Below are 27,717 nucleotides of genomic sequence, written 5' to 3'. Positions count from 1 at the left end.
GTGTGATATGTACTCTGTTAATGTATTTTTTTAAAAAAATATGGTGATATTTTATTAGAAATTCAAAGCAAAACCATCATTTAAAGTTAAAAAAATAGCTTAATCAATTTGTTTGATGACATGGAAGGAACACAAAACCTGGATTAAGTTAAGATTAACAATAAACAAATATTTTAACTTATCATGATTCATGAATAGTTAGGCTGTCCTTTCGCATTCCCGCTTCATTTTCCCAGGGACTTGCTTTCATTTGAGCTCTTTCTCTCCTACTATTGGTTATCCGAGCTGAAGATACAGCATAAGGTTTTCTAGGTAAGATTTGTTTTTTTCTTTTCTGTATAATTTTCTTTTTTTTTCTTTAGTTCTACCATTTAGTTAAGCTTCTAGAAAACGTAGACCGTTAAATTTTTGTTTATTCTTTCGGTGAAGCTTAGAACGAATCTGGTGTTTAGGGTTTCTATAGAATCTGTGAAATTTTGTAAATTTAGCATGTTTGTTGATCCAGTATTTTTTTAGGGTTTCGAAGTCATGACAAGAAAATCATCAGCTCGTTCAGACAAATCTGGGAAGAACAAGATCTCGCCGGTGGATACTGCCGGAATAAGCTCTGTGTTTGCTCAAGAAAGGATTTTGGCGACAAAACATGAAATTCTCATGGAGAATCATGAGAGTCTGATCAAAGACTACAACATGCTAGAGGAAAGTTTTAAACATGTCAATGAGATGCATGAGGTGATGAAGTTGTATCTTGAAACCCCAATCAAGGATCTCGAGGAGAAAAATGAACGCTTGCTCAAGAATTTAGAGAAAGAGAAAAGTGAGAAGGAGGAGTGTAAGAAAGAGATGAAGAGAATGGTGAGTGAGAAAGAGGCCGTCATCAATGAAATGAGGGTTAAGAATCAGGAGCTCTTGATTGCAAAAGAGAAAGGAGAGGAGGAGCGGAAGATGATGGTGGACAAGTATGGTGAATTAAAAGAGAGAAGTGAGAATGAGATGAAGAGAATGGAGACTGAGAAAGAGGCCATCATCAGTGAAATGAGGGTTAAGAATCAGGAGCTCTTGTTAGCAGTAGAGAAAGGAGAGGGGGAGATGAAGATGATGGTGGACAAGTATAGTGAATTAAAAGAGAGAAGTGAGAATGAGATGAAGAGAATGGAGACTGAGAAAGAGGCCATCATCAGTGAAATGAGGGTTAAGCATCAGGAGCTCTTGATTGCAAAAGAGAAAGGAGAGGAGGAGCGGAAGATGATGGTGGACAAGTATGGTGAATTAAAAGAGAGAAGTGAGAATGAGATGAAGAGAATGGAGACTGAGAAAGAGGCCATCATCAGTGAAATGAGGGTTAAGAATCAGGAGCTCTTGTTAGCAGTAGAGAAAGGAGAGGGGGAGATGAAGATGATGGTGGACAAGTTTGGTGATTTAATGGAGACATCTGATGCGCCTGAATCACACTGTTCATTCTTGAAATCGGTCTTGGATGCTAAGAACCGCACCAGTCTAGGATGGAACGATGAGGCCTTCAAGGATGTTACTGTTAACAAGAATCAGGAGCTCTTGTTAGCAAGAGAGAGAAAAGAGGAGGATGATCATAATGTGACTTGCAATAACAACAACGGAAGAGGTATGCATGTATATTTGGTTAAAGACCTATATGAATCTCTTTTTGTAAGGAGGTTTATTTGAATCTTCCTTCTCTGTTATGTGCAGATGCGATTGTGATCATTGTCGAGAGTGACGGTGAAACTGAAAATGAGAATCCTCCTCCAAGAAAGAGCAACATAATCCCTCAACAGCCTGTTGATATAAAACAAGAACCACAATCCCATGGACCAACCTCATCAAAAGTATATGTAATATTGTCACCATCGTCTTCATCATCATCATCAGATGAATATGGACCAGTTCAGCTTTCCGTTAAGAGGTCCCGGGATGATTATAACAAGTCTTGAACCTTTTGTTTCAATGCAGTGAGCACAGACTTGGAAGAAGTGAACTTGAAGTTGTTCACTCTTAAAGTTAAGCTAGTGTAAGGTGTATGTTATCATCAGTCTCCGGTGTATTGTTTTTTTGTTTTGTCCCGGAGTTATAACATTTGTTGAGGAGCTTATGCAAAACGATTAGGTGAATAGTTTGTGTATCTGTTTTTGTAAACAGTATATGTTCGGATTGCTCGGCTTCGTATCAAATTGATTCACTACTGTATTTGAGCTCCTCAGACTCCATTCTTTGAAACGCCATTAGCAGTGGATTAAGTATAAATAGTCATGAATTTGTCAATTAAAATATATTATTAGAAATAAAAATAACGCTTGTTTAAATGGAATCGCAGAGTAGTAAGTAGTAACAAATTGGCTCTTCTTCCTCATTCTCTACACTCACTCACTACTCTCTAAAAACTTCTTTGATCGTCTCTCAACATCATACGCAGCAATTTCTTCGTTCTTCGTCGCGTAAGGTCTCTGTTAATCCCTTTTTTGAAAGTTATTTTTCTCGTCGATCTCGATCTAGCTTCTCCCGTTCTATTGTAGAATCTTCAGCTAGATTGTTCCGGGTTATAATCGTATGGTTTCGGACTTGGAATCGAAATCTGTTGCGGTGATTTTAGTTAGCAGACTCAATCGCATCGAGTAGAAAACCTAATTCGAATTTCGAAATCTGTTCGTGACTGTAATCGTTACGTTTCTGCCTTCATAAAACTCGGAATCCGAAGTTTCATGAGCATCGTTTCGAATTAATGCAGTTTAGATGAACACTGAGATGGAAGAAGACACAGGGAATGGAGGATTTCGGAAACGCATGAAACTATCTGTATGTATATATTTTTTGAATTTGTCATTGATCTCGTGATGATGATTTTTGTGGTGGATCTGTATTTTTGAATTTGTCCTGTGAACTTTTGATAGGATGAAGAGGGGAAAGGTGATTCGAGAGATGGAATCAGTCTTGAGAATACCGTTGAGAATGAAGAAGCTGAGACGAAACTTGTTGCTTCTGATGAGATTGAACAAAACATTGCTCAAATTCTCGACAAGATTGAGAGCTTCACACAGACCGTACGTTGTGATAATCTCCCTGATTGCTTAAGTTTTAGAAACATTTTTGATATGTTTACCAATCTGTTCATCAGCTGATGCTTCTTGTGGTAGGTTTCTAACTTGCTGGAAACAGGGAAGACAATGTTTAAGGAACTCAGTAACGAATTTGAAGAACGCTTGATCATGTGAGATTGAACACACTCTATACTGTTGCTGCTGTATATAACATGATTGAGATGTTTATACATGTTTATACAGACTCACATTAGTATCACCATTCAAATATATATGAAACAGGATACACAGGGAACATGTTGAGAAATGGCAGGAGGAAATCAAGGAGTTGCGTTTGCTTGATGCATCAAACGAGGAGACTACTTCCCTCTTACACAACGCTCGCTATCTGATTCAGAATCCTAGCATTGAGCAATGAGGTAAACAATCTAAAACCCTTATCAAGAAGTAGTATCAGCCATTACTAAGAACAGATTATCTTCTTGTCCAGTGGTGTAAGAAGTCATATATATTACCTTAGATCAACTTATGGTTGGTTGGACAATTTCAAAAACCATATGATGTCTTGAAAGAAACATAGAACTAGCTTATCATGCACAGCCTCAGCTAAATCCAGCATTGTGTTTGCTTCTTATTAGATTTTGGGGTGAATATATAAAATGACTCATATCTATTGCTAGTTCCCATCAAAAACCAGTAACTCTCCGTTATCTTTGCAATTCTTAAATTTTGTTCTCAGTTCTTGTTTCATACAAACTTTTCTCTGACCGTAAACTAGTTTTTTTTTTGTTATATATATATTTTTGCTTTTCTTGATCTCCGGTTATAGACTATCTTATTTTATTTTATTTTAGCTTTCCCCCAAACCATATCGTATCATCTTCTACTTAGTTTTAGCTCAAATTCTTTTCATCACCCTTTATTCCTGTAGAAATGTTTTTTCGTTAAAACAAACATTTTTTTAGAAGGTATTTGAGAGCTGAAAAGAATAGATGAACTAACTAGTAACAAAAGTTGAATAGTAGTAAAAGTAAATTCACAGACCAAACTATATACAGTATAAAGTTTAAAACTGCTTATTTAATTCTCTGGAAGAAGAAGTATGGGGTTATTTATGAGAGTCAGGGTTTTTAGGTGTTAGCCAAGATAGGAATCAAATCATCTACCGTTGCTATGTGTAACAAAAACGACAAAACATAATGTCGGGTCGTTACCAAACTCACTGGCTCAGCTAAAATATCTTTTATAACGCTAACGGCCCTGACCTTATTCGTTATTTTCCATGGCCCACTTTTACCCTTTCAGATAATGCCAAATTGATTTTCCGGTTCGATTTTGGTTTAATTGAAAAACAAAGTTGACCGACGGGGAGAGAAGGTTTCATAAGAGCTACAAATAAATTATTTTGTTTCATTCCTAACGAAAGATTGTTTGAATTATACATTAGGTGTAATGTCCATATCCCCCTAATTCAACTACCAACTCTGGGCATACCTATTAATAATATAAATTATCAGAAGCATATCCTTACATATACAGTTTACACAGACTATGATATGTTGGACGACAATAAATCATATGATTAGTTAAAATTATCAACCTCCAACGGCTAGTTCTCTCTTCTTTATACGAAAATAGCGTTTTAAGGGATTTTTTAATTTTTTAATCAACGAACCACATGGAGTGATTTGACATGCATATTTTTGTTTTTTGTTTTTGAAAAAACAAAAATTTATAAGAAGAGTGGTACAAGCTGGCCACCGATAAGGAACCTTTGGGGTTTATCTCCCAAAAAAAAAAGTCAATGATCCAGGCAGATAATACTTAATCCATTGGACTTAATTAAGTACTCTTTTAATCATCATCTTATTAGTTCATTGTATGTCAAAACAATCTTTTCGCGATTTAATAAAATTATCAAAAACATTTAGGAAATTGCTTTTGTGATGGTTATCAAAAAAATTGGGAAATTGCTTTTGTGATGGTTATACGACAACAACAGAGAAAACTACAGTAGAAAACAAGTTTACACTTCAGGCTTTATATTGTTTGTTTGTTTGTAAATTCATATATATATGAACTATTAATCGAATAGTTTGTTTGTTCATCCAAATTGGAGATTTACTTGCTTAGATGTGGTTGGAGCTGAATATGATATTGGTATACAATGATCAACTAGTTAATCAAATCCGAAAAGTAGTTAAGTATCGTATGATATGGTGGCTTTGTTAGAGCATATTTAAAATGATGATAAAAGCTGTCTCACTGATGGACATATATATTTTTGTTCACATGTTTTGTCGGTTGTAGTAATGCAAGCGTGTATTAAAACACTCACACACACATAATATTTTATTATACGGATTATGCAGCTGAATTAATTCGATAATTACAACTGATATTCGACGACAATAAAACGATCTTAATTCGTCTAATACCAAATACACAGTATTGTATTTTTAGTTTTTACCCTACAAAACGACGAATAAGTGAGAAATCCAAATCGACAAAGAAATGACGAATAAAAAAAACTTTTTTAATTTCAACGATTTCATGTTATTAGGTGAGAATGGAGGACCGATCTTGCCGGATAAAGTTAATTTATTAATTCTATGGTCACTGTTACCGATCCCAAAAGCCATAACTAGTTCATTAAATATATATATAGTAGTTTCGGAAAAGGTAAAAAATCCAATAGATTTCTCAATTTACACGTTATTGATATTTTAAGAAAATTTCATACATTCCCACCAGTATACCATGTCAATTATCATGTATACTATTTTTTGAAAGCACGAATTAATAATAAAATCTAAATATATTTATTATAGGATAAAAATTCACAAAAACAGTGTTTATGAAAACTTAGGAAATACTAAAACTCATCATTATCTGTATCTTTAAGCTAATTGATTAGTTTACATGGAAAAAAGGTAAAAAGCATTGAGTAAAAGAGAGACGAAGTTGGTAAATTATTAAATTAAAGAAAAAAGGAAAAAGAAAAAAGAAAAAAAAAAGAAAAGAAGAAGAAGAAGTAGGGTGGGGCCCACAAAAGCGGCCCAATTAGTGGCTTCACGCACAAACACACAAATACACAGAGAGAGGGAGAGAGAGAGGGGAGGACACCGTCACATATACTCTACACAAACACAGCTTTGAATCCATCTGTCTTCTCTCTCTTCTTCATTCGCAATTATGATAATGTGAAGAGACGAACATATCTTGGCACCTCAGCAAAGATCCAAAACTCTCTCATCGCTTCTCTCTTTAAGCCTTTTCGTCTTCTCCGATAAGGCTTACTTCGAAGAAACCGCGTTGAGCTTTCTTTGACTCCCCCCCCCCCCCAAGGCTTTTTGAGCTTCAGATCTGGTGTCACTGTCTTCTCACAAGTACGTTTCAGTTTTCAATTCAGTGTTGTTTAATTGGTGAATTTAGCTCCTAGGTATCGAGATCTGTTGTTATCAACATCAGTAGATTCAATTTGTTTCCAACTGTTTTTTGCTCTGTAAAGGATTACACTGAGATGGGGAAAAAAGCTAAATGGTTTTCAAGTGTTAAGAAAGCTTTCAGCCCAGATTCAAAGGTATTAGTTTTTTGTGAATTTGGTTTATATATTGATGTGGCTGATGTTATAGTGTGTATATTAACATCTTGATTTTGTTTTTCAGAAGTCGAAAAAAAAATTGGCTGAGGGACAAAATGGTGTGATCTCTAATCCTCCTGTTGTGGATAATGTTAGACAATCTTCTTCTCCTCCTGCTGCTCCTCCTCCTCGTGAAGTGAGAGTAGCTGAAGTGATTGTTGAACGGAACAGGGATCTCTCCCCTCCTTCCACAGCAGATGTTGTGAATGTTACTGCCACTGATATCCCTCTAGCTCCTTCTTCATCTGCTCCTGAGGCCGTTCGTCGTGTTAAACCTACTCGGTTTCCTGGAAAGTCAAACGAAGAAGCCGCTGCTATCTTGATTCAGACTATATTTAGAGGCTATTTGGTACGATATAGTAATCCCCACTCTTGAACTGGCTTTGATTCCTCTTAATTTCTTATGATATTGTACATGAATCTTGATTATGTTTGAAGAAAGCTGGTTTTGTTGAGTAGAACCTTATCTTGTGTAATATCTGACAATACAGGCAAGAAGAGCACTGCGGGCAATGAGGGGTTTGGTCAGGCTTAAGTTATTGATGGAAGGTTCTGTTGTTAAACGGCAAGCTGCAAATACTCTTAAATGTATGCAGACTCTCTCTCGTGTACAGTCACAGATCCGAGCTAGAAGAATCAGGATGTCAGAAGAGAATCAAGCTCGTCAGAAGCAACTCCTTCAGAAGCATGCCAAAGAGTTAGCTGGTTTGAAGGTCTGTCTCTCACATTCTTCTCATTCAGTTTTCTTCAACAGTTGATTTCTTTTGTATAGCAGTCGGTTCATATATTTTCTAGGATGGTATTAGTTTGGAAAGGGTTAACAGTCATCTTTCAGTTTACCGAGCATTATTATCCTATATATCAAAAAACTGATGCTTACTTACATGATAAATTTTCTGGTTTGATTTGCTTATGCTAAGAGTTTCTCTCATTTTACTGTTGGTGCTCTCAGAACGGGGATAACTGGAATGATAGCATTCAATCAAAGGAAAAGGTTGAAGCAAATTTGCTAAGCAAGTACGAGGCAACAATGAGAAGGGAAAGGGCATTGGCTTATGCATACTCCCATCAGGTATTCCTATCGTTGTTACCTAATGCTGAACCTGTGGAAAGATACAATAAAAAAATTGAACATGTCCATTGAAGTTGAATCAGTGGTTCATTTGTGTGTCGTAATGATCATATATGTTCATGTTTGCAGCAAAACTGGAAGAACAACTCTAAATCTGGAAACCCAATGTTTATGGATCCAAGCAACCCGACATGGGGTTGGAGTTGGTTAGAGAGATGGATGGCTGGTAGGCCACTAGAGAGTTCCGAGAAAGAACAAAACAGCAACAGCAACAACGACAATGTCGCCTCGGTCAAGGGCTCTATTAACCGCAACGAAGCTGCAAAATCTGTGACCCGCAATGGCTCAACTCAACCAAACACACCATCATCCGCCAGAGGGACCCCAAGAAGCAAAAACAGTTTCTTCTCTCCTCCAACACCCTCAAGGCTAAACCAATCATCGAGAAAATCCAACAACGACGACGATGCTAAGAGCACAATCTCGGTCCTGTCTGAGAGGAACCGCAGACACAGCATAGCTGGTTCATCAGTCAGAGACGACGAGAGCCTTGCTGGCTCACCGGCTCTCCCAAGCTATATGGTTCCAACTAAATCAGCTAGAGCCAGGCTCAAGCCGCAAAGCCCATTAGGTGGTACCACACAGGAAAACGATGGGTTCACAGACAAGGGATCAGCTAAGAAACGGCTCTCATATCCGACTTCACCTGCATTGCCTAAACCACGGCGATTCTCAGCTCCGCCTAAGGTGGAGAGTGTTGCGGTGGCCAACGGAGGAGGCAGCTGAGGTATTTATTGGTTTCATCTTATAAAAGATATTTATTCTCCCACTTAAGGATGTGTCCGAGATTGTTGTCTGTTATGTGTTCCCTTCATTTGGTAATTCATTTGTGCAGTGTAAGCGTCAGTCATTTATTTTTGCTATAATAAATTTTATTATTCGACGATAAGGTTTACCTTTTAAATTTATGTTCTTTCGTCTCTTTAAGTATTTTTTTGATTGGAAAAATTCTCCTTTATTCGGAGTTATGTATTAATTGGAATATGAGGCTATATTTGTATGCAATTTCCTTTAGAATCTAACTATTATCTATACCTTTAAAACGTCCATACTTGAAAATTGTAATCATAAACATCAGAATATGATTCTTCGAAGATGTTACGTACTTGGCGAGAAACCAACAAGACCTTAATCCTCCAGAAGACGTAGAGACTTTTGACCTTTTATTACAAGAATGACCGGCTTTGACTCACATAAACCGACTATTGTGAACCGCCAGTATTAAAGAAAGGAAAAATAAAATTCGGAAATACTTTATCAAACCGACCTCTTCCCCACGCGAAAAAGAAACAAACACAAATCAAAAGCATATTTTTATTTCTCCCCTCCAAGAACCCTAAACCCATTCCCCACTTCGATCGACAAACTCGAAAAATCAAAGATTTATTGGGATTTATTAATCCGATTGTATTTTGTCCGGACATAAACTTCGCTCCAATCTACGCTTGAATAATGGTAAGTTTTTTTATTTTTGCTTAGGTTCTGTTCTTGTTTCCGTGTAAGCTGGATTGATATAATTCTCGAGTATCGTGGAAATTTTTACAAGGAATTTTCGTTTGTAATCGAATAAAACTGTAAAATTCACAGCAAAAACGAAGTTGACACCTAAGAATCTCGAATCTAGCTGGGTTTGATTGATGGTTTTAATCAGGATCTGTTTGTTGTCTTGTCTTAGTGTTAATGTTAGGGTCACAACAAATTAGATACAGAGATGATCTTGTCTGTGGTTCTGTGATAGCAATTGAGAATCTTTGATTTCCTAAGCTTAAGTTTGTTCTTTTTTTTTTTTTTTTTTTTTTGTATCTGACTTTGGTTTTGGTTCAGACTACGCCAATTATTGCAGGTGCTGCTGTAGCTGCAGCTGCTTATGCTGGTAGATATGGTATATTGGCTTGGCAAGCTTTCAAAGCTAGGCCACGTGTGCCTAGAATGCGCAGGTTTTATGAAGGTGGTTTCCAAGCTTCTATGACACGCCGAGAAGCTGCGCTCATTCTTGGAGTTAGGTGCGTCTTTTCTTATACCTGCTTCATCTTTTTGTATTTGCTACTCAAAATTGAACTGGTTCTAGGACTGAGATTTATTAATAAAGGCTGAGACCCTTCAGAACCCTGGTTGTAGTGAACAAATCAAACATATGCAGTAGGTATTCGAAATCACCCATTAGTTGTTGTATGTTGGGTTTGAAAATCTGGTTGTAATGTTTTTTTCTGCAAGTTATTCTAGGTCATTTGTTAATAATGGCTTGACTGAGTTTGTATGGTGGTGTTTATATAACAGGGAGAGTGTTGTTGCAGAGAAGGTGAAGGAAGCTCACCGGAGAGTGATGGTTGCAAACCACCCGGACGCAGGAGGCAGTCACTATATGGCTTCTAAGATTAATGAAGCCAAAGAGATGATGCTTGGCAAATCTAATAACACCGGTTCTGCCTTTTGATTGTCTCATGTGTTTGATACGAAACTAACAAAAGTATGTATTTTCCATTGGTTTTGTTATGAATGTAGTACGATTTCATCATATTGTTGCTCTTGTATATCATTCTTTTAAGGACCCCATTGGATTCATTCTAAATAATCCATTTGATCAATACAAACACCAGTCTCTAGGGAGTTTTTACACTTCCATGAGAGCATACAAAATCCCAAAATAAAAACATAACCAAAAGTCTGTCTCAAAAGTAATACATGCTTATATTTGGTGTTTGGTAGTAATAATCACAAGAGAAAATGGTTTTTATAAAGGTTACAACAATGAAGTAAAAAATAAATAAATAAAATGCCAATGGATCAATAAGTCACAACAGCATAGTTTAAAAAGAAATCGGAACTAGGGTCAAAACCATCAACGGTAAACACTATTTTAGACCATTGGACGAATCCCCAAAGCTCTTGTAAACCTCGTCTCTCAAACACAATCTCTGCACAACAGATTTGCGTTTCACATCTCTCACCTGTGGAATGGCAATCTTGAAGAAGGTACTGCTGCAAGTCCAGAATCTTCATCACCGACTTCCACCAAACGGTCACTCGTGCTCCTCCGCCGGATCTTGCCACCAGAATAAAACAATGAGAGGAGAGTTGTTCAAGTCCATTAACCTCACAACTAACACAGCCTGGTTTTAATTCATGCCAAAAGAGTTTCCTATTGGAAACAGAAATAAGGCACAACTCGTTCTCTATATCTACGAAGCAAACATCCGTCTTCAAGTTAAGCTTCAAACCGTTTATTTGATAACGCTTTCCACCCATACAAATAGACATATTCTGCTGAATGGTGAAATTAAGTGTTTTGGACTCCCAAGTATTGGTCTTTGGATCACAAAATTCCTCCCAGTCATGTACATTCTTGGACCTGCACCCTCCCATCACACGGATCTTACCGTTACATGCACCCGCGGCTGCGGCTGCTCGAGGTAGGCGCATTTTTGGGAGTCTACGCCATTGATGAGATCGACAATCGAAAACTGACACTCTTCTGCTCCTCTTTCCCTTGACGAATCCTCCGATTATGTAAATCTCTGAACCGATTGAGACAACGCTCGGGGATTGAGGGTATTGTTGCTGCTGAGGAAACGAAGGGATAGGTTTCAGTTTCTGTTTGGGAATCGGAGAAACTGTGAACCAGCAGGGAATATTAGTAGGATTGGTGTTATCAAGCTTCAAGCAGACTGTTAAGGTTTACAAAGTCAAAGGTGTAGACTTTCCTCTGTTGCAAACCAGAAAACCAAGAAAAAAGCTTGTGTGTTTGTGAAACAGAGCAGTGAAGCACAAAACAGAGAGCAATAAACACAGAAAAGTAAGAACTTGCAGAAAGATAAAGAACACAAGAGATTTAACGAGTTCACGACCCATTAACCATGGTCGCTACGTCTCGCCGAGGCTATCCCCGGAATCCACTAGTTTTCAGTTTGGTGTTTACAACAAGAACATACAAGTGACAGCCTAATGCCCTTCACTAGCACTTAAGCTCACTTCGTAGTGTTCTTGAATAAGAGACAACAATGATGTTAAGCTTATGCTAAACAAAGTTTCTCTCTTTCTCACCTTTCAGAAAACTCTCACACTCCATCTCACAACTCTCTGCATAATGTTCCTCTTTTATAGTGGAGACACTAAACCCTTGTGCGGCAACCCTAATGCAGCTGGCACCATCTTCATTCAAACTTGATTATGGATCTACAGCCACACATCTTGAACCTGATTACAAGACACACCAACGTTCCTTTTGCCAAAACCTGCAACTCTGCTTTTTTTGTCTTGTTGCAGTTTCTGATTTTGGTCTGTGGTCCCAAAAGCTTAACTTAACTCTAGTTTGATTTATGTCACCTTAGTTACTCCTTGAGTTGTCTTTATTGTCACCAATGAGGCTTGTTCATCACGTCTCATCTTCACACAGACGCATAGGTAACTCTCGGGTTCTCCCATGGAGGATCGTATGGCCTCGAGATCAGGCGAAGCGATGAGAGATCTGAAACCCTTGGAGACTAAGGATAGAGTTGGGTAATGGAATCTCGACACATGAGTCAGACAGCTGAGAGTGACGTCGTCCGGTAATGATAAAAACGACGTCGGGAGCGGAGACTCTTCTTTATTCATCTCTTCCGTCTTCTTCGGTGGGAGTCTTTTGATTTGATTTAAGGCTTTATTTATATACTATGGCTTTAAAAATGGAATCTCCAAAATTTATTTATTAAAGTTTTTTTGACTTTTTTCGTTCTTCTTAAAGTTTTAGTGAACAAAATTTAAAGTAATTTAGGATAGAATTTAGGAATTAATCCAAAATATTATACATGTTTTTGACTCTTTTTTAATTCTTTTTAAAGAAATTTAGGATATAATTTATAAATATCTTTTAAGAAATTAGTAACTCTTGATTTATTATTAAATGCAAGTTATGAGAACTTGTACATACTAAATCTCTAATATTATTAAATCTTGATTTTTTCCCCAAAGTTGTTGCATTATGCAAAACACATTCTCATAAAAATCATATTAAATCACCAAAATAGTTTGGTTTTTTATCTCTTGAAACCATAATACAAAAAATATTCTAATGCGAAGAAACTCGGAAAAAATATAAATGATCAATGAGTGACAATAGCAGAATGCAAAAACAGATTGGGAGGAGAGTCACGTCCGTCCAAGGTAAACATATTCTTAGACCTTTCAACGAATCCCCAAAGCTCTCCTAAACCTCGTCTCTCAAACCGAACCTCAGCGCACCAAATCTTGGTTTTAAATTCATAAGTCCAATGGCGTTTGTGGCCTCGACGGCTAGACACAACCGACTTCCACCAAACTTGCACTCTTCTTCCTCCGCCTGAGTTTGCCACACAATAAAACCGATTACGGGACAGTACATGTTCAAGCTTACCTCCCTTAACCGTTCTCCAGCCATAATCAGCATCGTTAGGATCATGCCAAATTAGATCCCCACGATTGGAAAGCATTATATGGAATAACATGTTCTCTATCTCTACCAAGAAAATAGTCCTCATCAAGTGAAGGTGAAACAAACCATCCGACTTATAAACCTTTCCATCCATTACCAAGCAACCTGGAAACACACTCTTTTGAACGGTGAGGTCTAGTGCTGTAGGCAATATTGGCTCCCAAGTTTGAGTTTTGGGATCATAAGCTTCTCCCCCAAGACTGGCTATTGTTGCACCTGGAGCCACCAATCACGTAGATCTTAACCTCGGCACACGAGCCAAACAATTCAGAGCTATGTCGTATGGTAAAGATGAAAACGTCGCAGAAGGAGGAGGAGGCGAAGACTCGGATGATGTATTATTCATCTCTTCCTTTGTCATTGTGTCATCTCTTGATTTTCTTTTTATATATGAGATTGTTACTCTGATGATGGGCCTTTATTCCTTTGATTTTACTATGATGATGGGCTTAAATTGGTTTGATGATGGGTTTCTATTTTTTGAAGAGACCTGTCAGAGAGATAATAGTCAATTTGCTTTTATTTTGTTGACTATTTCCATAATAATCTTCTCTTTCCTTTTTATCTGATTTGTTGTTCTTCTTCAAATTTAACTAATATTAGAATTCAGAACAACACCATTGTTAATTTCTCATACACTACTCTCTTTTTCTAATGTAATTCAAATTATGCGTTGTGAGACCTCGTAGAAAGTACGTTGATTTCGATAGTGTTTCACGGCCTCTTTTACTTCTTTTACTCTTTGGTGGTTGTACTTCACCGTCATGTGAGTGCCTCTGTTGTTCGAGTTTAATTCCTATGTTACTCTTTGGTGGTTGTAGTATGTTGTAAAAAGACAATGTCACGTAAGCATAAAAGACTACAAACAAAATAAAAAAAAAACCGACGAATGTTATAGAAAAAAATTCCACAAGAGTCTACAAAAAATATTAATTCAAACACAACAAAACTGTTGATCAATAAGTCAACATAGCAGAATGCAAAACGAAATCGGAGGGAGTGTCACATCCGTCGAAAAAAACACAATCTTAGACCACTCGACAGATCCTCGAAGCTTTCCTAAACCGCGTCTCTCGAAAGATATCTGTGCACCCCAAATCTCGGTTTTACATTCCTTAGTCCAACTGCAACCTACTGTATATGGCCAAACACCACCGACCCCGACCAAACTGTCACACTTCCTCCATCATTATTTGCCACCGCAATTAGATAGCTAGGAAAATATGAACTACGGGAAAGTTCTTTAAGTCCCTTAACTCTACGCCACCCAAAATTAGTTTCCTTTGGATCACACCACATTAGGTTCCCTTCGGCAACCGATATTAGACACAACACCTTCTCTATCTCTACCAAACAAACATTCTTTATCAAGCGATGCTTAAGCAAATCATAAACCTTTCCACCCATTACTAATCTTCCAGGAACCACATTTCTCTTTTCAGCGGTGAGATTAACTACTGCTGTGGGCAATATTGGCTCCCACGTTTGAGTCTTTGGATCATAAACCTCTCCCCTCTTGTCGATATTGTTGGACCTAGAGCCACCAATCACGTAGATCTTACCGTCGATTACATCAGCGGCTGAAGAACCTCGAGGTTGACCCATGTTGGGGAGTCTACGATATTGATGAGATCGACAATCAAGAACCAACACTCTCCTGCTTCTCTTCCCCTTAACGAAGCCTCCGATTATGTAGATCTCTGAACCAATAGAGACAACAGTTGCGGATTCGGGATGTAGATAAGGAAACGAAGGGATAGGTTTCAGTTTCTGTTGTTTGGGAATTGGTGCAACCGCAAGTGTGAACCAGCGAGGATTAGACATGTTCTTATTCGACTCTAAGCAGACACATAGGTACTTCTCTGTTACTCCGATGCAGGAACGTGTGGCCTCAAGCTCAGGCGAAGTGATGAGTGTTTTGAAATCCCTGGAGACTAAAGATAGAGTTGGACCATAGAATCTCGGAACACGAGCCAAACAATTAAGAACAATGTCGACAGGTAACGATGAAAATACTGTCGGAGGAGAGTCTGATGATTTCTTCATCTCTTTTTCGTCCGCTAACGAAGATAATTGAGAATCTTGTCGTCCGGCAAGGAAAAATATAATCTCGAGACACGAGCGAAACATCGTGTTCTGTCTCTGCCTTTCTCAAATGTTTTAGGGTTTATGTGGGAGCGTTTTTTTTTTCCTTCAATTTATATATTTTATACTCCGTAGCATCAACGCATTGGTTACTAGCTACATACGAGTCTATACGACTAAGCTAAACCCTAGATTCCGGAAAGATTTATAAATTGTAAAAAGATAATTTCTGAAATCTTTTAAGATATATACAGTAAAACCTCTATAAATTAATACTCGATAAATTAATAATCTCTATAAATTAATAAATTTATCCGGTCCCAAGTTGGGACCAGTGTAATTTTAGACATATTTCGATAAAATAATAAGATAATATTTTTTTTGAAAATCCTTTGTAAATATATGGTCCCAATAATATTATAAATTAATAATTAGGTAAAATTTTCAAAATATATGTATATATAGACACATTAGTTTTTGTTAGAGTTTATTTCTAATATTTACTATATTAAAAATTGTTAGCATTCTCTTTCAAGACATAATAATTATTACTTTCTTTGTAATTGATTATATAAAATACTAATTATTATGATTAAATCTCATTTTTAAATATTTTTTCTGTAAAAAACTTTCAAATTGGGAAAATCTCTCTATAAATTAATAATTATTAATTTATCGATAAATTAATACCTCTATAAATTAATAGATTTTCATGGTCCCAACATTATTAATTTATAGAGGTTTTACTGTATATAAAATATTAGGGAATTTATGCCATTGTGAAATATCTAAAAAGATAGTTAATTTTGAGACATCATACTTTATTTTCATAATTGAATATTTTTGTGATATCATACTTTATTTTTGGGATATCATAATTGAATATTTATGATATCATACTTTACTTTCATAATATAATATATTATTGGATATTTAACGTCTTTGTTACAATGAGCGAAGAAAACCATAGAAGAATAATTAGAAAACCAGCACGCACACAAAATCATAAATCATCTCAATCCTGATAATCCATCTATAATTCTAAACAAATCTGATCCTTAAAAATATGCTAACAATGCACAGAATGCAAAAGGAAATCAGAAGGAGAGTGACATCCATCAATGGTCAACACATTCTCAGACCATTGAACAGATCCCCAAAGCTCTTGTAATCCGCGTCTCTCAAACGAAACCTCTGCACACCAAATCTTTGTTTCCTCGCACGGAGTGTAATGGGGAGCTTCACGACGGGTACTCACGGACCTCCACCACACTATCACTTTTCTTCCTCCGTCGGAGTTTCCCAACAAATTAAGCCTGTGATGAAAATATGGAAACTTAGAGAATCCTTCGAGTCCTAGAACCAACCTCCACACCAAGTCTTCCTTTGGATCGTTCCAAAAAAGACTATGATGGGAAAATGACATTATACGCAACCTCTTGTCTACCAAGCAAACGTTGGTATTCACATCAGGATTCAAACCATGCATGGAATATTCTTTTCCACCCATTACTAATCTTCCTGGAACCACATTTCTCTTTTCAGCGGTGAGATCAACTACTGCTGTAGGCAATATTGGCTCCCACGTTTGAGTCTTTCCATCAAAAACCTCTCCCCCCCAATTGTCGATATTATTGTAGGAACCACCAATCACGTACATCTTACCGTCGATTACATCAGCGGCTGGAGAAAGTCGAGGGTGACGCATGTTTGGGAGACTACGCCATCGATGTGATCGACAATCAAAAAGCAACACTCTATTGCTTATGTTTCCTCCAACCCAGCCCCCAATAATGTAAATCACTGAATCGACTAGAAGAACGGTCGAATATCTGGGATGTTCACCTGGAAAGGGCGGGAGGGGTAGTAGTTCCGCAGTAGGTAATCCCTGTCGTCCCGTATCTTGGGAAAGAATGAACCACCGAGGATTCGGGTTGCTCGTGTTCAGGTCTAAGCAAACGAAAGCTTCTCTTAATATTCCCACACGGGATCGTGCCGCCTCAAGCTCAGGCGAAGCGATGAGAGATCTGAAACTCCTGGAGACTAAGGATAGAGTTGGATTATAGATTCTCGACACACGAGCCAAACAATTCAAAACGATGTCCTCTGGTAATGAAGAAAAGTCTGGCAACGTCTCCATCTCTCTTCCGTTTTCGCTATCTCCTAGTATAAGAATTTTATTGAGGCAATCAAATCTCACATATTCTCCTATGGGACATAATAAAAGCTTATTCTAAGAAATCAATCTAATAAAATGAACATATATATTTAAAGTTACCTTCCATGAAGAAAATTTTCAAGCAGTCCCAACTTCATGTACATATATCGATATATCCAAATAAATCCGTCCCTAAGCATTAAAAATAATAATAAAAAATTAAATAAAGAAAAAAGACATTGAAAATTGTTGCCTCTACACAAAAATATGTAAGCAGAGATTTGCTACTCTACTACCCTTGTTGATAAGAGGATTTTGTAGTAAAATTTGTAGTAGTAATTAATAATACTTTTTCATAAAGCTCGAATTCTCGTTATCAGTTAAATGAGATGGTAGATCTATAGAACAAATCTCTAGAAGACATAATTTCTTAACGTTTGAAGGACATATTAATGAATCTGGATCAAATATACAAGGAACAATACAAATAATTTACAACATAACACACAAATCATCAAATAAAGAAAACAAAGATCCACCATCAAAGAATTGATAACTAGAACACAAAACTTTATTCACATTTCTGAAACTCGAACATAAAAATCAAATGAACATACCTTCAGTGATTGTTTAACTGATTTCAGAATCTCTTCTTTATTTCAATTAAATCTCACACAAATAGTTTTTAATCTAAACGAAACATTTGAAATTTCATCATTCTAGTCACATGCGGCGGAAATGAAAGTGAAAGATGAGATTATGATAGTTTCAAAATCTTATATAGAATATAGAAAACCCTAATTAAAAAGCAAATAAAACGCATGTAATACTGTCGTTTAGAATATTGGTTATATTGAGGTTAATAACAGGACCGGCCCATATTAAAAAAAATGTCCATTTTATAAAATATCCATTAAAAATCTTATTTTATACACAGTACAAATACACAAAAGCTCTCCTAAATCACGCCCCTCAAATGAAATCTCTACACAATCAAATTAATGTTTTATATTCTTTACACACATAGTCACAAGGCCCACGATCTTGGCGGCCAGACACTACCACCGATTTCCACCACACAACCCCGACTTAGAGGGGTAGGGCATAGGTCTGTGGGCGGAAAGCTCATAATTTTATGTTTTTTACATTAATTCTTTAAAAAAAACGATCAAAATGAAAGAAAAAAATATAATAGGGCCCGTAAATTCTATTTTATTGTGAAATATACCAAAACCAAAATATTAATACATATGTAATACAAAAGAAAATTTTGTAATAAATTGCCCCTAAATTTTGTTTTTGCCCTAAGGCATTTTTAAATTGTAGAGCCTGCCACCACACTGTCATTCTTCTTACTCTGCCAGATTCTTCCATATAAGTAAAAAAAAAAAAAAAAAAAAATCTTTTCCCCTTGGATAACGCCACTGCTAGCTTCCCGTTTGATACCGAGGTTTTGCTACAAAGCAAGTACTATTCATCTTCAAGCCATGCATGTCATAAACTTTCCGACACACTTGAGTGTTGAGATCTAGTGGTGTTGTGAGCAATACTGGCTCCCAAGTTTGTTTCTTCGAGTCATAGACCTCTCCACGATTCTCGCTGTTATTGTACTTGGGGAGATATAGACGCATTTTGGGGAGACATATACGCCATTTATGAGATAGACAATCGAATACCGACACTCACTTGCTTCTGTTTCCCCAAACCAAGCCTCACGATCTTTCCAATGCGGGATCTTGTGCCGTAGAGCTCACGGGATGCGATGAGAGATTGTAACTCTTGGAGACGAGAGACAGAGTTGGGAATGGAATCTCGAGACACGAACCAACTAGTTGAGAATGATGTCGTAGGGTAACGAAGAAAATGTCGGAGAAGGAGACGACTCTGACCTCATCTCTTTCGTCTTCATTTATCTCTCATACAGTCTGATTAATGAGAGGTTTCAGTCTAGGGTTTATATGTGCTTTGTAAAATATGATCCCTTTACTAAGCTAATTCAAAAGCCTAAAAATTTGGGAAGCTTTTATAAAATAAATAAAAATAAGTCAATCTCTGTTTAACTAGTACACCTTTGGAAATCTAAAATATAATTCTGCTTGGTGTACCCCTATAAATTTTGAAACAAAAAAAAAGCTATGTAGTTTTCGATTTCTATAGCTAATTTCCACCCCTTTTTTTTTCTATTCTTTTTTACTTCTTTACTCTTTGGTGGTTACTGGTTAGAGTAGTAGTACTAAATGTCCTTATGTGCCTCTGTTTCCGCTAGAGTGTCCTTTGTTTCTTTCACTCTTTCAAGCTGGCCTCTGGGTTCTCCGAATAAAGCAAAGAAAATCTGTCTATGGCACTCATCGCAGAAATGGAAGTATGAGAAGTGACCTTCATTTGGAATCTTATGTACAGTTGCTTCAGGAATCATTCTGCTTATGTAGTCACTCATTGATGGTGGAGCCACTCGATCGTCCATTCCCTTCAAAGTAACAAAAATCAAACTATGTTTAACATACTCAAGACGAGTTTGGTTAAACTATGCATTGTATGCTGCAGAACTCACCTGCCATATGTGAATGGGTTTTCGAAATCCGACTAGTTCACATTCGGCTTCACTGTACATTGACATGAGCCAAGAAAGAACACCATTGGTTGTACACTTCTTCTGTGTTCGGAATTCGGAAAGACTAAAACCCCAATTCGATACTTGAAGCACGGTTTCTTCTACAAATGGTTTTGCCATTCCTTGACGGACGCATTCCTCCACGTTCCTTTGGTAAAAGTTTTGGAAAGTTGGGTCTTTGATCAGATGATTATCCTGAAAGAAGAACAGAGTTTAGCAAAATGCAACTCTTTCTCTTCTCTTAGCAAGCCTCTCGCTTTGTGATCTACAGTGGAGGGGATTCATACCTTTTCTCCCAACGATAAGGCCATCCACTGATCAAGCTGATCGAGTTTACCAGATAGAAAAGATCTTCGGTAGAAGAAAGGAAGAAGAATAGGAAACCGCCTTGCTAAAAAGTACATGAATTTCCTCTTTGTTAGCCATTGCTCCCATGTTTTCACCATCTCTTCCTTAACCATGCTTGGCTCATATGGATTGATCACCGGAGCTACCATTGCAGCACCTGTACTTTCACAAAACCAAACCCAATGAGAAACAGTCTTGCATACTTTTAATCCATCACAGTATCGAAACAATGATAGGAAAATAGGAACATTGTTAGTACCTGCAATTTTATCAGGAAAGTATTTCATTGCAGCCCATGTATGCATACTACCAGTAGAGTAACCAAGTAACCAGAATTTGTCATCAATTCCAATAGCAGCTGCTAAGTTTATCATATCAGAGGCTGATGAGCTAAGGTTCCGACCTCGATGGGGATCACTCTCTCCAAACCCTGGAAGATCATATGAGACTAAACGGACACCATACTCCACCAGCAATGATTTCTTCACTCCAGGTATGCCTTGATTAAGTAAATTCCAAACATCACTAGAAGCAAACAAAACGTAAAGGGAAGAAACTGAAACTAATGGAAAACTAATAGAATACCTGCAAGTCGAGAGGAAAGAAAAGAATGAGGCATAACTAAAGAGTATCTAGCTCTTTCTGCTGAAACACCAAGCTCTTGGTAAGCTATATATCTACCATCTGGAAGCTGTACACGGGTTGCACCAGTAGGATGTATACGCAGCTTCTGTATCACTGGCGTTGGTCTATCATGCTCCGGACTAAAGCTCAATGCTGCATTTCAAAGTTGAATATGTCAATGCAAGGAATCAAACCCTCGCACCAATAAAGAGTCTATAGCAATATACTGCAATTCAAGCTACATGTAAGCAACCAAAGACGACCAAAATCAAGAAACTCCTCGAAGATCCATCCCAATACTCAGCTTTGTGTAACTGTTCAGTGTCCAGGGCATTGGCATTTCAAATATTTCAAGAAAAAAGTTAGCTAAAATCGATCAACAATTCCAGAAGAAAGCGTTACAGTTTCACATTAAAACTGCATGCAAAGAACTGCTTGTGCGCGAGGTTCTGCTGAGAACTATAGACAATTGCTGAGGTAATGTAGATAATATGTGTTAGCTGATTACCTGCGAGTGCTAAGAGGAAGACGAAGAAGATGACAGGCCAAGCGTGAACCGGGTCACGATCCTCAGGCAAGAACTCGTTCAAAAAGCTTAGCTTCTTGGAAACTTTAGCCGCCGGTTTCCCAAGCTTCCGTACTACAAACGAGTCCTCAGTCACCACCGTCTGCAGCACAATGTCCTTGCATCCTTTGGTGAGGTCAAGAAGCATCTCTCCCCAAGATTTCATGAATCCCGTCACTTGATCTTTCAATGTCTCCTTGGGTTCGGATCCGGATCCATCCACCGACACAAAACCCGATCTCTTCGACCCGATTTCAGTAGCCGCCGTCAAATCGATCGGTGCTCTGTCGTATCGTAACCCGGCGTCGACGAGACTCGCCAGCTCTTCTTGCCACGTAGGCACTCCTCTAATCTCCTCCATCTCCCCTATCTGTCCGAACCTAAACCAGAACCAACTCTTCACAGCAAAACCTGTATATAAGAGGCAGAGAGAGAGAGAGAAGATGGTGAGAATGACCTGCGAGTGACACTTTTACAATGCGTGAAATTCAAGCTTACCAATATTTTAAAAATTAAAATAAACTCGGGGGAAAATATTGGAATAACGAATCATATCCCTCTTTTTTTATTTCCTAAAGAAAGCGAAAGGAGACAAAAGTTTATCTTACCAAATGACGTAGACACAGCTTCGACACAAGACTTGTGTTGTTGTCGATTCGAATCTTCAATTTATTCTTCTTCAACTAAACTTTTCTTCGTGTTCTTTCTTTTCAGTATTCTCCATCGCCTCCGCCTCCTTGATTTGACTGGCTAAGGTGAAAAATCCCAGTCCGCCATTGACGAGATTTCTCGAGCTCTCTCTCTTTGACTCTGTCTCTCTCTCTCTCTCTCTCTTCTTAATTTCCTTTTTAGCTGGCAACATTAATAAACATGGACCACTGGATCAAAATTGCCTTTTTTAAATAAACGGTTTCGATTTGTCCACGTCGTTCTACCGTGGTATCGACGGTTAAGTGGTGGGGACCGGCTGAGCCAGTGAGTGTCGTGCGGGCAGTTCACTCTTTCTGTGTTTCCTTTTTTACCTGTTACAGCCGGTTTCGTAAGGATTACGGATTTCGCTGACGTGGCGAGAGGTGCAAGTTTGGGTAGGTGATGTGTACGTCATCCGAACCGTCCATTAGATCCAACGGTTTGGTGGGCATCTAACCAAAGAAAGTTATGAAAATTGTATTAGGCTATTATAAAAGCCCAATATTATGATGGGCCTAATAATTAATGGGCTAAGTATTATAAATCTGATGCGTTGTAACCAGCCAGCATCGCATATATTAAGAGTCACAGCCTTCGCTAGGTTTAGGGTTTTCTCAGCCGCTTCAAAGCTATCTACTTGTGCTTCCTGCAAATTGCTCTTTGCTGTTGATCTTCTCCTCCATCAACAAACATGGGGTACGGTTCTCCTTCCTTAGATCCTTCGTGTTCCTGTATCATTTCGACCTTTAGTGTTTTGTTGTTGTCTCGATGAATTAAGAGTGATTTATCGCGTCTGCTCTTTTTCATTTGCTGAGAATCAATTCATGACTGTGTTTGATCTATCGTGGTTATGAGGCAAATTTGACTGTGTTTGATCTATCGTGGTTCTGAGGCAAATTCGTTTTCATTTCTGGATATGTATGCTACTTCGTTTCTTTTGTTTTCGGTCTGAATCCATAATGGATTATACTTAAGAGTGCTAAGTTTGTGGTCTTCAGTGTTGGGAACTTATGGTATACACTGGATTTCTCTGTGCTGACTAATGAAATCTGGAAATTTCATCATTACAAATCTATTGTATTGCTTAATAGATTCTGTTTCTGTGAAACCGCTTACTTGCGTAGGAAATGTTATAGATCAAGGTTCTTTGTTATAGTGAATACTTAACCAAAATGGTTTGTGATTGTCGTTTTACAGAAAGACACGTGGAATGGGAGCTGGGCGCAAGCTGAAGAGGCTCCGTATTAACCAGAGGTGGGCAGACAAACAGTACAAGAAGTCTCACCAAGGAAACGAATGGAAGAAGCCTTTTGCTGGTTCTTCTCACGCTAAAGGAATTGTCCTTGAGAAAATGTTAGTCTGTTAGAACATTTTAGTTTACCCTTTTATTGATATGTCAAATGTAGATGTTGATGAGCCTCTTGTGTCGAATTATGCAGCGGTATTGAGGCTAAGCAGCCTAACTCTGCTATCCGTAAGTGTGCTAGAGTTCAGCTTATCAAGAATGGAAAGAAGATTGCTGCTTTTGTCCCCAATGATGGTTGTTTGAACTACATTGAGGAGAACGTAAGTTGTACTAGATGCCTTTGTATCCATTCATCAAGCCAAGACTATTTTTCTTTCATATGTTGATCATTTCCTGTTAATGTTTGTTGCAGGATGAGGTCTTGATTGCTGGATTTGGTCGTAAGGGTCATGCTGTGGGAGATATTCCCGGAGTTAGGTTCAAGGTTGTCAAGGTTTCTGGTGTTTCACTCTTGGCCCTCTTCAAGGAGAAGAAGGAGAAGCCAAGGTCTTAAACAACCCGCTTAAAGCTTCAAGCTTTTGAAATGGATTTTGATAGTTCAGTTTAATTTCTTTGTTCTGTTCTACTTTAAGTTTCAAGAACTTGATGTGTTACATTTTGAGTATTTTTTGAGTTTAGACATGATCGTTATATGTTATGTTTTTTTTAATATCAATTTACTCTTTTATCCCTTAAAATCGTCTGTGTTTACCAATTTATCCCAACCAACTAAAATCTTGGTTTGTGTTGGATTTTCATTTGACTCTGATTCATATTTGAATCAACGTACTCTTTTATGCCTCATCTTCGGTTGTGCTACCAATTAAAATCTTGGTATTTTTACAGTAAAGAATTATATTCAATACCAATGGTAAACTTCTAAGCTTAGTCTCATTCCATCACAAGATTGTTCATTTTAAGTTATTAAAAACCTACTCTCATCATAAAACCTAACTGATTTAATCTGTTCGAACCCTGATTACCAAGCTCAGAGATGCCGACTGTGTATCAAACAGTCATGTTGTTGCCCTTTTTTGCTTTGGGGCAAACATACTCGAGTTTGTAACTTAGAAGAGAAGGTCCAAAGATGCTGTATTTCCCGGCGCTGCTGAAGGCCGTCTTTGCGTCTTCGCCTCTTTTGAACAACACTTTGGCTCTCTTGCCCTTCTTCGTGACCTTAGTCTTCGACTCATGGAGAGGACCATAACGGTTAAATATCTCGTTCAGCTTTTCTTCAGATGGAACCGAACCTGAATCTGCAAAGTTGAGGATTAACGCATAGGGTGCTGATGAATCTGCAGAACAGTCCTTGAGACCAGTTTGCTCTTTTGAGCCTGAGCCAGTGATATCTTTATTTGCAGGTAAGATATGCACTTCTGCAGAGTCTTTCTTATCAGAAGATTTCTCAGTAATACTTCCCTTTAAGTGTAGCATTTCTTCAGGTGGAACTGAACCTGAATCCCCAATGTTGAGGATTGATGCATTGGGTGCTGAAGAATCCCCAGAGCAGTCCTTGACACCAGTTTGCTCTTTCAAGCCTGAGCCAGTGATTTCTTTATTTGCAGGTCTAATCTGTTCTTCTACAGAGTCTTTCTTATCACAAGGTTCTGTCTCAGTGATACTTGCCTTCTTTGAGTCATTATTGAGATTACTGCATGATAGTTCATTCATGAACTTTTCAAAATCGTCACAATTCATGAGATCTATGCTGACTGATCCGGGTATCCCCGTTGGAGTTTTTGCATCGTGAAGGCTAGGAGAAGAAATCTTTCTTTTGGCAAGCTCGTGTTCTGGCTTCTTCGTCTTCTCGTTCTCAACTTCTACTTTTGTTGTAGAATTTGAATCATTGCAAGGCTGAAGTGTAGGAGTTAAAGAATTTATCTCGCTTCCCCCTCCAACCCCTCCAATTCCATAACATGGTATAGCCGCCATCTGTTGTAGTTTATTAGCATCACCCACTGCAAAGTCCTCTTTTTGTTGGTTATTCTTGATCTTTTTCTCAGACTTACCAGATTCCAAAGACTCAACTTTACGTTTCTTTTCAGAAAGCGACTTACCATCCAATTTCTCAGTTGATTTGCCACCACAGCGTTTCTTTACAATCAAATCTGACAAAGTCTTCTGCTCTGTCTTTTCATCAGTCCTATCCTCAGAAGGAAACCTTTCCTTGTGATCTGGCTTTCTCTTTTTGGAAGATATTCCTTCAACTGTATTTGAATTCGGGAGAGAAGCTGCGGATTCCATGGACTTTACAAATGTTTCATAGTCAAGGAAGTGAGAATAGTCTTTCCATTGTTGAAAAGCCAATACCTGAGCTCGGTTTATTACAAATTGCAGCTTCTCAGTCGCATCATAGTCAGGAAAGCAAGCTAAACGCCTCATGTATTCCACAAGTTTTGCAGGTTCAAAGGAGATTGCATTCGATAACTTGTCTCCACCATATCTCACCCTTGATTCCTCACGAATTCCAGCACTGGTTATGTTCTGAGTCTTGAGATTGATGTAGGCTTCCTCAGAGATACAAGAGCAAGATAAACCAAACTCTACTCTTCGTGAAACCTCTTCCAAAGCACAATCAATAGCATCAAGAAACGGAGCCGAGTTACTCTGCTCCTGCATTAGAGAGAAATGCTGATGAAAAGGCTTGATCTGAGATGCATTATTCCAAGCAAAAGTAGAATCCCCAAAATACGCAACCAAGACATTTCCCTTTCCTTTCTTGAAGTGCTTCTTGGCAACTTTAGATGCAGCAGATGCATCAAACACCTGCCCAGGCCACCACGGATAGCTCCTCACTTTAGCCCAAACCAAATCAGAGTTAGACAGCTTCAGATTAGCAAATCCATTCTTATCCTTGCTCTTAAGGAGATCTGAACCAGCTGAAACCACACCATCCAGATTCTCAAACTCTGATTCTTTCTCTCCTGAGCCATCATCTAGGTTTCTCTTCTCACCAAAACCCCCATCGTCTGCACCAGAATCAACCACATTACAGAGATTATCGCCATGAGAAACGGAAACCACATCCTTACCATCAAGAGCAGAGCTCGAACCTTTTCGCTCGACTCCAGTTAGCTTCACTACCAGGACCTGCTGAGCTTGAAAAGTCGCAGCATCAGTTAGGGTTTCAGATGTGTGAGCCATTCCGCACTCAGACCTCGACGCCTTCTTAGAAAAATCAGCTTTCGAGTCCGATTCAACTCCCGGTTCCGTAGACATGACAAGCACCAACAAAAAAAATCCCTAGACAACGAAGAAAAAAAGGAATCAGGAGAAATTACTACCACTAAAGACAAAAAAAAACAATAACAATCATACGACAATCGGAGAGCAGTAAAAAAAAAGAAAGCGAAAACAGACCTCAGGTGGCCGTGACGGGGTTTCTCCGGCGACGAGAGCTTGATGTTGGGTGATGAAGAAATGACCTGAGAGTGAGAGTTTCTCTCGTTTGGAAGGGGGGTTTATGAGAGGACATGCTACGTGTACGTCAAGGAATACACCACGTGGCAGTACTTGGTTTTGTCGCGACTCATCCACAGCCACTCTCTATTGAGGTTCCAAAATATTCAAACCTTTTATTTTCCCTCTTTATTTCAACCTTGAATTTTTATTACTCGTCTCTTTTTTTTGTTGGACTGGCGATTCATTAAATTAGTACTAATTAATGATAAAGTTATACCATACTCTCAACTAGTCAAAATATGGGAAATCCATCTATATATTCTAAGATGTTTTTGTCAATTTTGGGAGCCAATTACGTTCGAGATTCACATTGTGGATGAGATTTTAACGATAGAAACAAAAGTGGTACTATAAATATTCGTCTATTAGTAACACATAAATACGTCTCTTATATATATATATAAGGTCATTGTAGTATATAAAAACGTGAATAGTGAGCGATAAAGGTGGTTATGTTTTGTATTGTTGTCTAACATAGTGAGAGATTGTAAAAGATGATCGAGAACATGTAATCTGGTGGTTTAGATTAGTTTGGTTGTCACTGTCAGACTTAAATCCGGTTGTATGAGTTGTGGCCAATTTTTTTTTATAATAAATTGGATTTGTTTTTTTTGT

The 27,717-nt window shown here is 37.9% G+C and overlaps 10 protein-coding genes and 1 pseudogene across 20 annotated transcripts; 5 read left to right on the top strand and 6 right to left on the bottom strand.

Moving 5' to 3' along the window:
- Positions 1-252: 252 nt before the first annotated feature.
- Positions 253-2,168, top strand: LOC17881048 (FK506-binding protein 5). The gene is made up of 3 exons (XM_023781501.1): positions 253-312; positions 517-1,621; positions 1,708-2,168. The coding sequence occupies exons 2-3, from the start codon at positions 529-531 to the stop codon at positions 1,947-1,949; spliced, it is 1,335 nt and encodes a 444-aa protein (XP_023637269.1). The 5' UTR covers positions 253-312; positions 517-528; the 3' UTR covers positions 1,950-2,168.
- A 168-nt stretch (positions 2,169-2,336) lies between these two features.
- LOC17884426 lies at positions 2,337-4,552 on the top strand. Of its 4 annotated transcripts, none has more exons than XM_023781279.1 (6): positions 2,338-2,455; positions 2,741-2,808; positions 2,904-3,053; positions 3,147-3,220; positions 3,333-3,469; positions 4,356-4,552. In XM_023781279.1, exons 2-5 carry the CDS (start codon positions 2,746-2,748, stop codon positions 3,466-3,468), a joined length of 423 nt encoding a protein of 140 aa, XP_023637047.1. In that variant the 5' UTR covers positions 2,338-2,455; positions 2,741-2,745; the 3' UTR covers position 3,469; positions 4,356-4,552. The 4 variants fall into 4 exon arrangements, with proteins under 4 accessions (XP_006288868.1, XP_023637047.1, XP_023637048.1 ...); XM_023781280.1 differs by lacking the exon at positions 4,356-4,552 and adding an exon at positions 3,541-3,762; XM_006288806.2 differs by lacking the exon at positions 4,356-4,552 and having other exon boundaries at positions 2,337-2,450; positions 3,333-3,534.
- Positions 4,553-6,157: 1,605 nt separating this feature from the next.
- LOC17881130 (protein IQ-DOMAIN 1) lies at positions 6,158-8,825 on the top strand. Its single transcript, XM_006287648.2, has 6 exons — positions 6,158-6,439; positions 6,562-6,633; positions 6,719-7,042; positions 7,185-7,406; positions 7,646-7,765; positions 7,895-8,825. The coding sequence occupies exons 2-6, from the start codon at positions 6,574-6,576 to the stop codon at positions 8,549-8,551; spliced, it is 1,383 nt and encodes a 460-aa protein (XP_006287710.1). The 5' UTR covers positions 6,158-6,439; positions 6,562-6,573; the 3' UTR covers positions 8,552-8,825.
- Positions 8,826-9,104: 279 nt separating this feature from the next.
- On the top strand, positions 9,105-10,387 carry LOC17884183 (mitochondrial import inner membrane translocase subunit TIM14-3). Its single transcript, XM_006288866.2, has 3 exons — positions 9,105-9,280; positions 9,650-9,828; positions 10,103-10,387. Exons 1-3 carry the CDS (start codon positions 9,278-9,280, stop codon positions 10,257-10,259), a joined length of 339 nt encoding a protein of 112 aa, XP_006288928.1. The 5' UTR covers positions 9,105-9,277; the 3' UTR covers positions 10,260-10,387.
- A 171-nt stretch (positions 10,388-10,558) lies between these two features.
- On the bottom strand, positions 10,559-12,430 carry LOC17882558 (F-box/kelch-repeat protein At5g03020). 2 transcript variants are annotated; one of them, XM_023779995.1, is made up of 2 exons: positions 12,216-12,430; positions 10,559-11,486 (listed from the first exon to the last, which is right to left on the bottom strand). In XM_023779995.1, the coding sequence occupies exons 1-2, from the start codon at positions 12,416-12,418 to the stop codon at positions 10,610-10,612; spliced, it is 1,080 nt and encodes a 359-aa protein (XP_023635763.1). In that variant the 5' UTR covers positions 12,419-12,430; the 3' UTR covers positions 10,559-10,609. The 2 variants fall into 2 exon arrangements, with proteins under 2 accessions (XP_023635763.1, XP_023635762.1); XM_023779994.1 differs by having other exon boundaries at positions 10,559-11,491; positions 12,221-12,430.
- Positions 12,431-12,895: 465 nt separating this feature from the next.
- LOC17884610 lies at positions 12,896-14,040 on the bottom strand (annotated as a pseudogene).
- Positions 14,041-14,166: 126 nt separating this feature from the next.
- LOC17882440 (putative F-box/kelch-repeat protein At5g03000) lies at positions 14,167-15,404 on the bottom strand. Its single transcript, XM_023780982.1, is given in 2 exon segments — positions 14,167-14,418; positions 14,421-15,404. Coding segments are annotated over 2 exon segments (1,164 nt in total). The 3' UTR covers positions 14,167-14,238.
- An 860-nt stretch (positions 15,405-16,264) lies between these two features.
- LOC17883039 (putative F-box/kelch-repeat protein At5g03000) lies at positions 16,265-18,250 on the bottom strand. Of its 3 annotated transcripts, XM_023780062.1 has the most exons (4): positions 18,135-18,250; positions 17,638-17,709; positions 17,205-17,522; positions 16,593-16,675 (listed from the first exon to the last, which is right to left on the bottom strand). In XM_023780062.1, the coding sequence occupies exons 2-4, from the start codon at positions 17,642-17,644 to the stop codon at positions 16,635-16,637; spliced, it is 366 nt and encodes a 121-aa protein (XP_023635830.1). In that variant the 5' UTR covers positions 17,645-17,709; positions 18,135-18,250; the 3' UTR covers positions 16,593-16,634. The 3 variants fall into 3 exon arrangements, with proteins under 3 accessions (XP_023635829.1, XP_006289932.2, XP_023635830.1); XM_023780061.1 differs by having other exon boundaries at positions 16,265-17,522; XM_006289870.2 differs by having other exon boundaries at positions 16,265-17,519.
- Positions 18,251-19,517: 1,267 nt separating this feature from the next.
- On the bottom strand, positions 19,518-22,535 carry LOC17881054. 5 transcript variants are annotated; one of them, XM_023780060.1, is made up of 7 exons: positions 22,274-22,535; positions 21,609-22,045; positions 21,062-21,253; positions 20,736-20,975; positions 20,416-20,633; positions 20,069-20,323; positions 19,518-19,984 (listed from the first exon to the last, which is right to left on the bottom strand). In XM_023780060.1, the coding sequence occupies exons 2-7, from the start codon at positions 22,024-22,026 to the stop codon at positions 19,751-19,753; spliced, it is 1,557 nt and encodes a 518-aa protein (XP_023635828.1). In that variant the 5' UTR covers positions 22,027-22,045; positions 22,274-22,535; the 3' UTR covers positions 19,518-19,750. The 5 variants fall into 5 exon arrangements, with proteins under 5 accessions (XP_023635828.1, XP_023635825.1, XP_023635824.1 ...); XM_023780057.1 differs by having other exon boundaries at positions 21,609-22,134; positions 22,274-22,534; XM_023780056.1 differs by having other exon boundaries at positions 21,609-22,122; positions 22,274-22,534.
- A 402-nt stretch (positions 22,536-22,937) lies between these two features.
- LOC17881362 (40S ribosomal protein S23-2) lies at positions 22,938-24,316 on the top strand. Its single transcript, XM_023780063.1, has 4 exons — positions 22,938-23,051; positions 23,553-23,708; positions 23,795-23,921; positions 24,014-24,316. Exons 1-4 carry the CDS (start codon positions 23,047-23,049, stop codon positions 24,152-24,154), a joined length of 429 nt encoding a protein of 142 aa, XP_023635831.1. The 5' UTR covers positions 22,938-23,046; the 3' UTR covers positions 24,155-24,316.
- A 196-nt stretch (positions 24,317-24,512) lies between these two features.
- Positions 24,513-27,137, bottom strand: LOC17883140. The gene is made up of 3 exons (XM_023780631.1): positions 27,001-27,137; positions 26,694-26,883; positions 24,513-26,609 (listed from the first exon to the last, which is right to left on the bottom strand). The coding sequence occupies exons 2-3, from the start codon at positions 26,857-26,859 to the stop codon at positions 24,649-24,651; spliced, it is 2,127 nt and encodes a 708-aa protein (XP_023636399.1). The 5' UTR covers positions 26,860-26,883; positions 27,001-27,137; the 3' UTR covers positions 24,513-24,648.
- Positions 27,138-27,717: the final 580 nt, after the last annotated feature.

This window comes from Capsella rubella, unplaced genomic scaffold (genome assembly GCF_000375325.1).
Source record: "Capsella rubella cultivar Monte Gargano unplaced genomic scaffold, Caprub1_0 scaffold_6, whole genome shotgun sequence".
Taxonomy (NCBI): domain Eukaryota; kingdom Viridiplantae; phylum Streptophyta; class Magnoliopsida; order Brassicales; family Brassicaceae; genus Capsella; species Capsella rubella.
Note: the sequence above shows the minus strand (reverse complement) of the source record. Positions and strands in the feature narration are given on the sequence as shown.